The sequence below is a fragment of the Coregonus lavaretus genome (genome assembly GCF_964263955.1).
Source record: "Coregonus lavaretus genome assembly, chromosome: 20".
Lineage (NCBI taxonomy): Eukaryota > Metazoa > Chordata > Actinopteri > Salmoniformes > Salmonidae > Coregonus > Coregonus lavaretus.
The window spans coordinates 11798363-11813559 of record NC_140007.1 but is presented as its reverse complement, the minus strand read 5'-3'; the positions used below and the strand labels follow the sequence as shown (position 1 = coordinate 11813559).

The 15197-nt window shown below is 48.9% G+C and overlaps 2 protein-coding genes across 3 annotated transcripts; one reads left to right on the top strand and one right to left on the bottom strand.

Moving 5' to 3' along the window:
• The first annotated feature begins 7604 nt into the window (after positions 1–7604).
• Positions 7605–12908, top strand: LOC311147547 (uncharacterized protein). Of its 2 annotated transcripts, none has more exons than XM_084184295.1 (6): positions 7605–7671; positions 8444–9096; positions 9426–9798; positions 10280–10449; positions 10903–10986; positions 11110–12908. In XM_084184295.1, the coding sequence occupies exons 2-6, from the start codon at positions 8455–8457 to the stop codon at positions 11233–11235; spliced, it is 1395 nt and encodes a 464-aa protein (XP_084040421.1). In that variant the 5' UTR covers positions 7605–7671; positions 8444–8454; the 3' UTR covers positions 11236–12908. The 2 variants fall into 2 exon arrangements, 1 of the variants encoding a protein (XP_084040421.1); XR_014614804.1 differs by having other exon boundaries at positions 7607–7671; positions 10275–10449.
• Positions 12909–13056: 148 nt separating this feature from the next.
• LOC311147525 (hyaluronidase-1-like) lies at positions 13057–14898 on the bottom strand (the record flags this gene model as incomplete). Its single annotated transcript, XM_084184278.1, has 4 exons — positions 13057–13557; positions 13652–13750; positions 13856–14248; positions 14353–14898. 4 exons carry the CDS (start codon positions 14896–14898, stop codon positions 13057–13059), a joined length of 1539 nt encoding a protein of 512 aa, XP_084040404.1.
• Positions 14899–15197: the final 299 nt, after the last annotated feature.

Below are 15197 nucleotides of genomic sequence, written 5' to 3'. Positions count from 1 at the left end.
TGAATCTTGGTCCACCGACCTTTTTTTTGGAGGGCATATAAATGCCGGCCCTAGAGCTCAGAGTCCCATCTCTTCTGCCACACATCTATCAACATGGCTCTGGTCTTACATTTGGCCTCACCTCTACCCAGTGGAACATTAATATCAATTATATCTAGTTTCAAAGCTCTTTTGGCTAACTGGTCTACAATTACATTCCCTCCCACACCTGAATGTGCTGGGACCCAGCAGAATCTCACTACTACACCCATTCTCTCAATTCTCCATAATAACATTAATACCTCCAATAGTAGGTCACTGCTATTAGATTTACCAGATGATAAACTATTCAATACAGACAGAGAATCTGAGCATACTATCATTCTAACAGGTTGTACGTTTCCACCCACTGGAGGGCAACTATTATCGCCAACAGTTCAACTGATTATACTGACAGTTCTTCTGTTAGTCTTCTACATATCTGCACATCAAATTCAGGAACGTAAACGCCTGCTCCTGTGCGCCCACTATCTGGGTCCTTGGATCCATCTGTGAAAAGCGGTAAAAAAGCATAAAAGCTTATACCAATGTAATTGTCAACCAGTTTCCTTATATCACTGACATCTGACCAATCTTTCATTTTCTCTACCAAGGTTAGATCAACAACAGGATCTGGGAGTAACATCCCCTACCACCACAGAAGAGCCTCTGAAATGCACTTCTTCTTTTTCTTCAATGAGGTTTAACGGCGGTTGGCATCCAATAGTCTTGTAGACTGGAGTATAACTTCTGTGTACTTTGCTTTTTAAAATTATAATAATCAAATACAACAAATACCCTACCATCTAACACTACACTCACAAAAAATAAAATAATAATAATAATAATATAATAATAAAATAATAATATGCCATTTAGTAGACGCTTTTATCCAAAGCGACTTACAGTCATGTGTGCATAAATTTTTATATAATAAATACCATACTCCACTATTTAAATCTATTTAGTCCTACTTCAGGTCAACAGCCTGAAAGGATGGGACACCACCACTTAACACACCCTGTAACTCTTCTGATGTCAAATCAAATCTTCAAATCAAATCACATTTTATTTGTCACATGCGCCGAATACAACAGGTGTAGACCTTACAGTGAAATGCTTACTTACAAGCCCTTAACCAACAATGCAGTTTTAAGAAAGAATACCAAAATAAAAATAACAATAGCGAGGCTGAATACAGGGGGTACCGGTACCGAGTCAATGTGCGGGGGCACCGGTTAGTCGAGGTAATTGGGGTAATATGTATATGTAGGTAGAGTTTTTAAAGTGACCATGCATAGATAATAAACAGAGCGTAGCAGCACCGTAAAAGAGGGGTGGGGGGGGGGGGGCAATGCAAATAGTCTGGGTAGCCATTTGATTAGATGTTCAGGAGACTTATGGCTTGGGGGTGAAAGCTGTTTAGAAGCCTCTTGGACCTAGACTTGGCACTCCGGTACCGCTTTCAGAGAGAACAGTCTATGACTAGGGTGGCTGGAGTCTGACAATTTTTAGGGCCTTCCTATGACACCGCCTGTTATAGAGGTTCTGGATGGCAGGAAGCTTGGCCCCAGTGATGTACTGGGCCGTACGCACTATCCTCTGTGGTGCCTTGCGGTCGGAGGCCGAGAAGTTGCCATACCAGGCAGTGATGCAACCTGTCAGGATGCTCTCAATGGTGCAGCTGTAGAACCTTTTGAGCATCTGAGGACCCATGCCAAATCTTTTCAGTCTCCTTAGGGGGAATAGGTTTTGTCATGCCCTCTTCACGACTGTCTTGGTGTGCTTGGACCATGTCAGTTTGTTGGTGATGTGGACACCAAGAAACTTGAAGCTCTCAATCTGCTCCACTACAGCCCCGTCGATGGGAATGGGGGTGTGCTCAGTCCTCTTCTTTTTCCTGTAGTCCACAATAATCTCCTTTGTCTTGATCACGTTGAGGGAGAGGTTGTTGTCCTGGCACCATACGGCCAGGTCTCTGACCTCCTCCCTATAGGCTGTCTCGTCATTGTCGGTGATCAGGCCTACCACTGTTGTGTCATCAGCAAACTTAATGATGGTGTTGGAGTCGTGCCTGGCCATGCAGTCATGAGTGAACAGGGAGTACAGGAGGGGACTGAGCATGCACCCCTGAGGGGCCCCTGTGTTGAGGATCAGCGTGGCAGATGTGTTGTTACCTACCCTTACCACCTGCAGGCGGCCCGTCAGGAAGTCCAGGATCCAGTTGCAGAGGGAGGTGTTTAGTCCCAGGTTCCTTAGCTTAGTGATGAGCTTTGAAGGCACTATGGTGTTGAACGCTGAGCTGTAGTCAATGAATAGCATTCTCACATAGGTATTCCTTTTGTCCAGGTGTGAAAGGGAAGTGGGGAGCGCAATAGAGATTGCATCATCTGTGGATCTGTTGGGGCGATATGCAAATTGGAGTGGGTCTAGGGTTTACTGGGATAATGGTGTTGATGTGAGCCATGACCAGCCTTTCAAAGCACTTCATGGCTACAGACGTGAGTGCTACGGGTCGGTAGTCATTTAGGCAGGTTACCTTAGTGTTCTTGGGCACAGGGACTATGGTGGTCTGCTTGAAACATGTTGGTATTACAGACTCAGACAGGGAGAGGTTGAAAATGTCAGTGAAGACACTTGCCAGTTGGTCAGCGCATGCTCGGAGTACACGTCCTGGTAATCCGTCTGGCCCTGCGGCGTTGTGAATGTGGACCTGTTTAAAGGTCATACTCACATCGGCTACGGAGAGCGTGATCACACAGTCATCCGGAACAGCTGATGCTTTCATGCATGTTTCAGTGTTACTTGCTTCGAAGCGAGCATAGAAGTAATTTAGCTCGTCTGGTAGGCTCGTGTCACTGGGCAGCTCGCATCGGAGCCGGTGTAGCACGATTCGATCTTAGTCCTGTATTGACGCTTTGCCTGTTTGATGGTTCGTCAGAGGGCATAGCGGGATTTCTTATAAGCTTTGGGGTTAGAGTCCCGCTCCTTGAAAGCGGCAGCTCTACCCTTTAGCTCAGTGCGGATGTTGCCTGTAATCCATGGCTTCTTGTTGGGGTATGTACGTACAGTCACTGTGGGGACGACGTCATCGATGCACTTGTTGAGGAAGCCAGTGACTGATGTGGTGTACTCCTCAATGCCATCGGAAGAATCCCGGAATATATTCCAGTATGTTAAGTCTCACACACCCAAATACCTCTCTGCATCTGCCACCACAACCTCTATTTTCTGCGAATTACGTTCCATCCCTGCAGTACAGTTGATAACCATTGCAATAAATGCCCAAAATCCAATCTTACTGAAACATATATCATTTGTTGGTTTATCCCTCTGTACTGGTACAGATCTACTACTTACACCACTCCTCTCAGGATCCCTCCCCCTTGAACCATATTCCTCTAGTTTCTTCACTGCCTCAGCATATGACAACTTCTGCACTACTCTAACCCTGGAAACCTCAACCTGCGTCTCTCGCCCGTGACATTTCTGATCCCTAGCCCCATGGGCACCCCTACACATTTTTTATTTTATTTAACCTTTATTTAACCAGGTAGGCCAGTTGAGAACAAGTTCTCATTTACAACTGCAACCTGGCCAAGATAAAGCAAAGCAGTGCGGTAAAAACAACAACAACACAGAGATATGTATGGAATAAACTAAACGTACAGTCAATAACACAATAGAAAATCTATATACAGTGTGTGCAAATGTGGTAAGTTATGGAGGTAAGGCAATAAATAGGCCATAGTGCAAAATAATTACAATTATAATTTAGTATTAACACTGGAGTGATAGATGTGCAGAGATACTGGGGTGCAAATGAGCAAAATAAATAACAATGTAAATAACAATATGGGGATGAGGTAGTTGGGTGGGCTAATTACAGATGGGCTGTGTGCAGGTGCAGTGATCGGTAAGCTGCTCTGACAACTGATGCTTAAAGATAGTGAGGGAGATAAGTGTCTCCAGCTTCAGAGATTTTTGCAGTTCGTTCCAGTCATTTGCAGCAGAGAACTGGAAGGAATGGCGACCAAAGGAGGTGTTGGCTTTGGGGATGACCAGTGAGATATACCTGCTGGAACGCATACTGCGGGTGGGTGTTGCTATGGTGACCAATGAGCTAAGATAAGGCGGCATTTGCCTAGAAGTGATTTATAGATGACCTGGAGCCAGTGGGTTTGGCGACAAATATGTAGTGAGGGCCAGCCAACGACAGCATACAGGTCACAATGGTGGGTAGTATATGGGGCTTTGGTTTCAAAACGGATGGCACTGTGATAGACTACATCCAACTTGCTGAGTAGAGTGTTGGAAGCCATTTTGTAAATGACATCACCGAAGTCAAGGATCGGTAGGATAGTCAGTTTTACGAGGGCATGTTTAGCAGCATGAGTGAAGGAGGCTTTGTTGCGAAATAGGAAGCCGATTCTAGATTTAACTTTGGATTGGAGATGCTTAATGTGAGTCTGGAAGGAGAGTTTACGGTCTAACAAGACACCTAGGTATTTGTAGTTGTCCACATATTCTAAGTCAGACCCGCCGAGAGTAGTGATTCTAGTCGGGCAGGCGGGTGCAAGCAGCGTTCGATTGTAGAGCATGCATTTAGTTTTACTAGCGTTTAAGAGCAGTTGGAGGCCACGGAAGGAGTGTTGTATGGCATTGAAGCTCGTTTGGAGGTTTGTTAACACAGTGTCCAATGAAGGGCCAGATGTATACAAAATGGTGTCGTCTGCGTAGAGGTGGATCTGAGAGTCACCAGCAGCAAGAGCGACATCATTGATATACACAGAGAATAGAGTCGGCCCGAGAATTGAACCCTGTGGCACCCCCATAGAGACTGCCAGAGGTCCAGACAACAGGCCCTCCGATTTGACACATTGAACTATATCTGAGAAGTAGTTGGTGAACCAGGCGAGGCAGTCATTTGAGAAACCAAGGCTATTTTGTCACGATCGTTTATGGAGGATACGGACCAAGGCGCAGCGTGATAAGCGTACATTTTATTCAGTACTTAACTCACGACAAAACAACAAATAAACGAAACGTGAAGTCCTAGGTTACCCAAAACAAACCTTAACGGAACAAGATCCCACACTGACTAGTGCCAAACAGGCTGCCTAAGTATGGTCCCCAATCAGAGACAACGAGCTACAGCTGCCTCTGATTGGGAACCACCCTGGCCAACATAGATCTACACGATCTAGAAAACACAACATAGAAAATATGACATAGAAACTCCACACCCTGGCTCAACATTTAAGAGTCCCCAGAGCCAGGGCGTGACAGTACCCCCCCCCCCCAAAGGCGCGGACTGCGACCGCGCCACACAAACACAACAGGGTAGGGACCGGGTGGGCATTCCGCCTCGGAGGTGGATCCGGCTCCGGGCGTGACAACCACTTTCTCTCCACCTCCCCGTTGCGCCCCTGGTCTGGTCTGGCACCGCTGACTGGAGCTGGACCCGACAACGGTGGATCGATCTGTACAGGCTCCGGACTGGAGCCGCTGGCCGGAGCTGGACTGGGCACCGGTGGAGCGGATTGCTCTGGCTCCGGAGTGGATCCGCTGACAGGAGTTGGACCGGACCCCGGTGGAGCGGATTGCTCTGGCTCCGGAGTGGAGCAGCTGACCGGTGCCGGACCAGGCACCGGAGGAACAGGCACGGGCCGTGCCGGACTGGACACACGCACCACTGGCTTGGTGCGGGGAGCAGGAACGGCCGGACCGGGCTGGCAACGCGCACCACTGGCTTGGTGCGAGGGACAGGAACAGGCCGGACCGGGCTGGCAACGCGCACCACTGGCTTGGTGCGAGGGACAGGAACAGGCCGGGCTGGACTGGGAACACGCACCACTGGCTTGGTGCGGGGAGCAGGAACAGGCCGGACCGGGCTGGCGACGCGCACCACTGGCTTGGTGCGAGGGACAGGAACAGGCCGGACTGGACTGGGAACACGCACCACTGGCTTGGTGCGGAGCGCAGGAACAGGCCGGACCGGTCTGGCGACGCGCACCACCGGCTTGGTGCGAGGGGCAGGAACAGGCCGGACCGGGCTGGCGATGCGCACCACTGGCTTGGTGCGAGGGACAGGAACAGGTCGGACCGGGCTGGCAACGCGCACCACTGGCTTGGTGCACGGGGCAGGAACAGGCCGGGCCGGGCTGGCGACGCGCACCACTGACTTGGTGCGAGGGACAGAAACAGGCCGGACCGGGCTGGCGATGCGCACCACTGGCTTGATGCGAGGAGCAGGAACGGGCCAAACCATACTGGGAACACCCACCACTGGCTTAGTGCGGGAATCAGGAACGGGCCGGACCGGACTGGCGACACGCACCACTTGATTGGTGCGAGGAGCGGGACTGGGTTCCTTCATTAACCCCCGCTCCTTCTGCTGCCTAACCAGCTCCTCTCGCCGTGCCTCTACACTTTCCTTCTGTTCCCTCTGAACCAAGGACCCCCTTAATCTGGCGGCCTCGGAGGATACGGACCAAGGCGCAGCGTGATAAGCGTACATGGGCAAGTTGCAGCAGAGGGTGCAGAGCTGGTGGCCGGGGTAGGGGTAGCCAGGTGGAAAGCATGGCATGTAGCGCTCAACAGTGCATCCCACTTGTAAAGCACTCTCACATGCACTGTCAGCTGTGGGACCTTATATAGACAGGTGTGTGCCTTTCCAAATCATGTCCAATCAATTGAATTTACCACAGGTGGACTCCAATCAAGTTGTAGCACCATCTCAAGGATGATCAGTGGAAACAGGATGCACCTGAGCTCAATTTCGAGTCTCATAGCAAAGGGTCTGAATACTTATGTAAATAAGGTATTTCTGTTTTGCAAAAAATAATAAAAAAGCTTTTTTTTCGCTTTGCCATTATGGGTATTGTGTGTAGATTGATGAGGATTTTTTTCTTTAATCCATTTTAGAATAAGGCTGTAGTGTAACATAATGTGGAAAAAATGAAGGGGTCTGAATACTTTCCGAACGCACTGTATAGACGTACAGAAGGAGGGTAATTCGTAAAGTTTCTCACCAAATATTTTGCATAAAGATAAGCATTATATTGTTCGATTATAGGAGTAACTCTGGTAGGCCTGAAACAGTCTTCCTCACCTCAAGTTCAACTGTCGGAGTCAGTTGGAGCGCCGGGGCACACTGCCTTCATAGCATAGGCCTGCAGCAGCTAAAGCTTAATAATAGCCACACCATACCAAAACATCACAAACGTTTCTAAACTTTATTAGGGTAATATCAAAGTAAGTCAAGCCATTGTTTATAGGGAAAATACGAGCAGAAGAGCGAATGTAAACCAGGGAAATAACGCACTACCTCCCCTCCCCCCCAGTAATTTTCGATCTGTCCCTAAGTAGACATGAATGATTTACTGTACTTCATTGAATTCAATTAAATACAACTTAATTCTGAAATGATTTAGTATTTACAATTATTATAGGTTTAAATTATACTTATTAAAGATAACATCATACTACTGCATATTATCATCATGTGAGACTGTGGTGAGTTAGCCTATAATTCGTTGCATCATTATGCGGAACTATTGCGTTTTCTATTTCAGGTTGTATGGAAGAATATACAGAGCGGACTCGACACAGTTTCATGGTTGACTACATCTCCAGGAAAGAACTACAGTGGTAAGTGTTTATTTATTTGATTACGCTCAAATCGGCCAAATATTTTACTTTCCTGAAAGTAAGTCATCTCACACATTGCCAGGTGGTAACTCTTGACACGGAATAACAAGGGAACTAAAAACAAGATAAAATTCCGAGGCCTGCTTGCCTTGCTATCATCGACAGCTAGCTAGCTAGCCTGCGAGCTAACGTCATGTGACTGATTGCTAGCTTATGTCTGATAATGACATCAATATGTCGACTTGCTTGCTAGATGTTGGGACCATTATTTATGGTCTGATGGTACTTATTGCTAATTGTTTTACAGTTTCCTGCTGCTAGCTAGCTGTAACTAATCACACTGATAGCCAGCTACTAGTACCTAGCTACGTAGTATAAACACAGGCGCTGTTGGTGGCTAAAGATATTCTTATATCGCTTATTGTACAGTCACTCGACCTTTGATCATTTAGTTTTCTTGTGTTTGTTGGATTGCATTGACCTGCAAAGTTGTATTGTTGACAGTTTAGTTTGGTGGGTCTTCCGATGTATGCTTGCAAGCTGGCTAGACGTACTAGCAAGAGACTTGAATAGAAAACATATCACACAAAATTCTCAAGTCTTTCTCCCAACCCCCCTTAAAAGCAAAAAGGAAGCAAAACCCACTAACAAAAAAGAGCTGGAGCCCTGGGTGAGCAAGTTGATGTGCATTGATTTGTAGAGTCAGACCCAGTTGTATGTATGCATAGGGAGGAGAGTGTGTCAGTTGTTATCTGACATGTATTTTATGCAGCAGGTGGAGGGATGAGCCTCTTCCCTGTGATTGGCACAGACTTGCCGGAAGCAGCCAATGGGGTGGATACACAGCACTCCCCGGAATCCTGCAGTGTGAATGGCCCGTACACCCATGCCCCTACTACCCCCACACAGCTCCTGAAGTTTGGGAGTAGGATGCCCAGTCCTGGGCAGGGATCCCTTGATGTGACCCCTAGAGAGACAGAGAACTGTGTGGATGGGGAGAGAGCATGCGATGGACAAGAAAACCCCATAGACACTCCTCACAACACCACGTCCCATTCAGACACACAACAACACACAGACACGCTCCCAGCACACCCCTCCCTCCCCACTACCACATGCACAGCAGACACAGAGCCAGACCCACACGTGCCCTCCAAAGACATGTCCCTCACTGGACCCCCCCAAACAGGTATGCCCCTCAACGAGACTCTGTCTGGAGACTGGCAGCACACAGGCATGCCATCCAAAGACACAGCCCCAGAGGGGGACACTCACAGCACAGACAAAAAGCAGTCAGAGACAGAGCACACAGAGCCTTCTAGCTGCTGTGTTGCAGAAACAGAGGAGGAAAAGGAGGAGGAAGAGTGTGAAAAGGAGAGAGTGGAGCAGCATGCAGGAAACACACAGGCTGAAGTCTCAGCTGAGGTGAGTCTGTCATATTGACTGCTACTGCTCCTGTACATAATTGTTAACGTTAAAGTGCCAGAGCCATCAGCTGGAGAATAGTACTATAGTACTTTATTTCATTAACATTTAACATTTGAGTCATTTAGCAGATGCTCTTATCTAGAGTGACTTACAATTAGTGCATTCATTTTAAAATAGCTAGGTGAGTCATATCACAATCGTAGCAAGTACATTTTCCCTCGAGTAGTTATCATCAGTGTATTTTTAATCCATTGTGCAGTGCAGCATGCTTATATGTCTGGAGGATCTTGAGGATTGTTATGTGTAAGACTGCGTCTTCCCCTCAGTTTACAGAGGAGCCCTCGGCAGCAGCTCCGGGCCCCAGCTCTGCCCCAGCCAAGGGGGAGTCGTCAGACAGCAGCCCTTGTCCGCCCCATGTCATGGCCCAGGTGCGCGTGCGGAACGTCCCAGAGCGGGAGCGCATCGTTCGGGGCATGCAGGACAGCAAGAGCCTGGACGAGATCAGCCAGGCGTGCGGTGGAGGGGCCCGGGGTGGGGGCCGGGGGGGCCAGCCAGAGGGCCGCAGGGCCACCATCTCCTCTGCCCTGGAGCTGGAGGGAACAGTTAGCCACGACGGGGACCTGACCCACTACATCTGCCGCAACCTGGAGCAGAAGATCAAGATGAGCTCCAAGCCCAGTTTGGACTGTGACTGTGACTGTGAGTACCAGCACCGGGGGACCGCGGAGACCGGGATGGGGGATTGGATAATTAGTCACCAGGGTTGTATTCATTAGGTACCAAACTGGAAAGAAAAGGACTGAAACAGGGAGACCATCTGAACTTGTCCAGTAAGACATCTCCGTTTTCCATTGCAAAACGTTTTGCTTACGATGGGCCTGAATACGACCCTGGTGATCAGAGAAATGCTGATCCACAAAATGCCTTTTCTGGTGTTATTTCAGCGACGCGTCAGTGTTTGAAGTTGCAGTTGTAGGCTGAGTTCCAAATCGAATCAATCTACCCTTTCCCTCTAATCTACTGATTAGATTAGCACCTTCAGGAAGGGTGGGATTACGGATTACTCACACAGCAGTTTGTATGAGGGAGGAGGATTTGGTTTGCTTTGTAGACCGTCAGATAACATAGTCATTTCCGGTGTGTGTTTTTCTTTATTTTCTTTCTTTCTTTCTGAGTCCAGCGGACTGTTCGGGTTCCATCAGCAGTAGAGGTCGGGGGTCGTCGTTGCGGCGGCCGGCTGACATCCCTCCCATCGACCCTGCTGTCTTGGTGGACTTGCAGAGACACACACAGGAAGTTGCCCACAGCGTGGAGCTAATGATGCGCAGCCTCAACGGAACCATCCAGAACGTACGTGAGCTCAGTTTGTCCACACCACACACACACAAATGTTTCTGTATTTATTTCTGTATTTATTTGTATTATATTTTTACTGCTCTAGGGTTATTTAATGCTTGCATAACCTTCTCTACTATTATTTATTGATTTATTTTTCATTCTTTATGCGGTGCGCGCTGCGCAGAACGTCGGAAGAATTTTCACTGAACTATCACTGTGAATCATTGTAATGTTTGTTTGTGTCAATTAATCCCATAAGTGATGGGTTGCCAGCTGGCGATTTGACACGAAAATAAAATGTCATTCATTTATTAATTCACACGTACTCACTCAAATCATTCTGATCTCCCTTCCGTCCTTTTAGTTCTGCTCTGCTATTGTAATGCTCTGATTGTAAGTTGCCCAGAGTTATTGTCTGCTATGCTATATACTGTATGTCTTTTATCAATGTGTGTGTGTGTCCAGATGACAGCGCTGAGTGTGGGCTACATCCAGACCTACAGAGACTCAGTGGACAGCCTGGGGGAGTCTGTGGACATGAGCATAAAGGTGAGAGAACAGATAGCTTGGCCAGACGTGAATGGAAGGATGAGCACTGAATACTGATCGATAGTCACAGATGCTTCTTGTCATAAGTATAATGTCCTTATTGTAGCGCGTGTGTGTTCATAGGGAATGTACACGCTGATGGCGCGCTGTGAGGAGCTGGACCGCTCCATGCAGCCCATCCACACTCTGGCCGCCCAGATCCGGGACATCAAGCGCACCCTGGATGCCCTGGAGGCCATCTGCAAGTAGCCCCTCCCCCCTGGAGACTCCTCCCCCCTGGAGACCCCTCTAACCTGGAGACCCCCCCCCCCCCGGAGACCCCTCTAACCTGGAAACCCCTCCCCCAGAGACCCTCTTCCACTGCAGACCCTTTTCTAACCTAACGATCCCCTCCCTCCCGCCTGGAATCACTGCTACTAATCATGCTAGCTTCATGGATGATCTGCTTCTCCCCCTCACCCCTCCCCATGGAGACGTCCTGCTTCAAACCCCTCCTCCACCCGGAAATGCTCATTCGGCTAGGAGTCCCTCCCCCTGACAGAACTTGAAGGAAACAGAGCACTTGATGCTTCTCTTATTTACCGTCCAACCCACTTGGTTCAGATTGTACTAACTGCTTCTGCCAACACGGGGGCACTCTCTCGTTCTCTCATATGGAGAGTGAGCTTTTGGAACAGTTGAGATAAGATGGTTTAGATGTTAGTCACTTCTTAGGCAGGTTCCTGAAACTAGTAAGATGAGACAGGTGGGGGTACGTATTATGTTGTTTAAATGTCAGTCCCTCCAGACGTCATGTTGCATACCTGTTACCAGTCCCTCCAGACGTCATGTTGCATACCTGTTACCAACCAAAAGCCATTCCCTGTGGAGCTCTCCTCTCTGATCCCTGGATAATATGTTGCGCTTTAGGAGACTGTGGTACCTTCTGTCATTTCACAGGTTGTCTGGTAGGTTGGTACTGAGTAGGTAGGCCTGTCTCAATATCGAACATATCTATTTGGCCTAAATTGTTTTGCCATGGTGAGAGGTTCTGGACAGCAGTTACATGTAGCATGCCGTTACTGGCTTCTTGTACCATGGCCCATGAAGGACTTGGATGCTACCAGATGTCGTCAGACCTGCTGAAGCCCCACCTAGATAAGAAGGCAGCACCCTCACACTGGATATAAAGGGGGATGGGCTGTGGTACTATAGACTTTGGGGGGTGCATGTTTGGCTGGGGAGGGAGAGATGGCCTCCTCTCTAACTGCTCTTAATCTGTACAATCAGAAGCACCTCTGTACATATCTCTTTCTGTAACAAAGAAATGATTTAGGTACCCTTCGTCCTGAGTGTATATTTTAAGAAAAATAACACAATAAATGTACATGAGCTGCAAAGAGTAGCTGTCTGTTTTGTTCCTGGATGTGGTTGTGATGACGTGTATACAGGACATCTAGACTGATACAGGACAGGACATCTAGACTGATACAGGACAGGACATCTAGACTGCATCAACAACATTTTATAGAAAATATTAGTACATTTTCACAGAGGTATGATTTATTGTAAACGCAATAGCATGACCGGTAAGAACACAAAGGTAATGGTGAAGCCATCTCAATTGATATGACTGCAGGAACATGTTGTAGAATGTGTTTACATTGTTTGAGGAAACCAAGTTGTGAACCATATTACAGGTTCGTCACAACATAGCCATTCACATGTAAGGAGTAGAGCTGAGTAGCGTGAAGAAGGAAAAAAAGTGTGCAGAAAAACAAAAATGAGTTATAAAAGAAACACCCAGTACTGCAATGTTATGAACTGAATACACACAACTGTTGACGAGACGAGAAATGACGGCAATGTTAACCACAAATCCTATGAATAAAAGGTTGTTGTTTGATCTACTTGTACAGACAATAAAAACATCCACAGTCTCCAAAATAGAATAGTAGTCTCTGTTCACAACATTTCTTTGTTCGAAATAGAAACACCTCTTAAGAGTTTCTGTTCCACCCCAAAAAAGTATACACTGGTACGACAGTGTGTTTAGCCCCCTGAGCCCGACCTGATAGTCCAGCAGGTTAGTCAGAGGTTCAGGCATAAGTCTGTGTTCAGGCTTAGAGCTGTGGCTAATACCAGCAGTAGACGCAGGAGAGGTGTCGTGAGTGATGGTCCACTGTGGTCTGACAGAGCGAGGGTGGGCCTGGTCCCTTGGTTCAGCTCACTCAACAAGGGGGAATTCAGTGTGGGAGGAAGGGCTCCCTGTGCCCTGTCCTTGGGGACCTCCTCGTCGGCAGCCGCCCCCTCCATGGACTCATACCACTGGCACTGGAAGTCCCTCTTCCAGGCCTCCAGGTTTCCAGGATCCAGCTGGCCTGTGGCCTGCACCCCTTCCACCTTCCCCTGCGTCATCAGGAAGTTGGAGGGCGGCAGGTGCAGGTAGGCGGAGCTCCCGGGTTTGCGGCGTACGCAGCGGCCACGCCCCTGGCACAGGGAGACGCTGCACAGGCGGGCGGCTGTGGTCACGTTGACGGCGTACAGGCCCAGGACCTCACGCACGAACGTGGCCAGCTCTGAGCAGGCTCTCTGGGGGCAGACAGGTGAAATGTTGTCATTCTTAGACCTCAGACCCACGGTAGTCTGACTGACTGAATGTATGGACAATTGAAGAGATGTGTACCTGAGTCCTTGAAGAGAAGACACCTTGATCTTTCTCCCAGAGGATAACCCCTGCTGCCCCCATGGCAGCACTCTCACCTATGGTGTTGACCAGGTCCGCCTGAGGGAACATCACTCTGTTATACACTTGTTACAGAACCAACAGACAAAGAGAAACCACTTTCAAAAACATGGTAACATCTACTTCCACCCAGCACTATCTCACCTCAGACAGAAAAGTATTGGTTGATGTATAGACACTCCTGACCAATGGGAACACAGGAAGGTCGTAGGCGGTCCCGGCCAAGCCTGCCACTCTCAGTGCCTCTCGGATCTGATTGGACGTGTACAGTCTGGTCCCTGAGGTCCCGCCCTGCAACTTCTCTAGTGTGAGGGCGGGGTAGAGGGCAGAGCAGCATTTCCATAGCCACAGCAGCTCGTCGTTCAACGCCATCTCGGTGGCGGGACAGCGACCTGTGTAATTGGACAGCGACTGGGCGGGGCCAGAGTTGTAGCAGTTGGGGTACGGGGACACGCCCCACAGAGCCTTGGGGCGGAGCCTCCTCACCTCCCACAGCGTCTCCATGAGGATGGACTGGGCCGCTGCCTCAAAGTCCACCTGGGGAACGGGATGACATCATTATGAGACAACTGTGATGTTGAATAGCATTTATTACATCTATTTCTCCTATTACTCTAAACTGGTATTGATGAGGATCTTACCTGAGACCACTTCTCCACCTCCTCAGTGGTCCAGTCAGGGAAGAAGGTCCTCAGCAGAGCCCTGGAGCCCTCCAGGTAGATGCCCTGTTTCTCACGGTTCCTTCCCCACTGCGGGGACCACTGGCCCCAACGCAGTACCCCCAGGCCCTGGTACCCTGTGGAGGGTAGCGCTGCCACCAGGTCCTCCCCTGTCTTCTGGAGGTGTCCATCCAGTCTGGTGTGTTGGGGAAGACCCCCATTCACCGGCTGGTCCTGGTGAGTGTAATAGGGGTATTTCCCCAGAGTGTCCTCATAAAACATGGACACGCGGCCCTCTCTCTCCATCCCAAAGGCTCCTGGGTCAGGACGTATAGAACACGCCTTGTTGGGGATTCCCCATAGTACTAGAAAAGGCTGCCCTGGTGACAGAGGATTGCGTGCCGGCTGTGGGGGACCACCAAGGCAGGGGAAGGTAAGGAGCATCAACCCCTGGAGGAGAAGTGGTAGTAGGGCCCTGTGTAGCCCAGCTCTGAGCCCTGCCCGGAGCTCCAGCTCAGTCCACGCCATGGAGCTGCCTGCTGCCTCTGTATCTCACCACGCCTCCAGGCCCTCACAACCAACCATAGCCCTGGAGACACAACACGGCACCCTCAGCTGTCTACATGCCAACTTTAACATTGCAAACCTGTTATCACATTATAACATTGTATGCCTCTCACTGAATCATTGTCAACAATAAAAATGAATCACACGTCAACAAGCTAATCATATTGCCAGGCTGCGCCAATCATCCCTAGTCAGCCCCATGTCGCTGCCAGTCATTTTTTAAACCATTCTCATTGACTCGTGTGATTCTTATTCAAACT

Coding starts and splice junctions, on each gene's coding strand:
- LOC311147547 (XM_084184295.1), top strand. CDS start 8,455: ATGAGCCTCTTCCCTGTGATTGGCACAGACTTGCCGGAAGCAGCCAAT. Junction 10,450..10,902: donor TCAACGGAACCATCCAGAAC/GTACGTGAGCTC, acceptor GTGTGTGTCCAG/ATGACAGCGCTGAGTGTGGG. Junction 10,987..11,109: donor CTGTGGACATGAGCATAAAG/GTGAGAGAACAG, acceptor GTGTGTTCATAG/GGAATGTACACGCTGATGGC.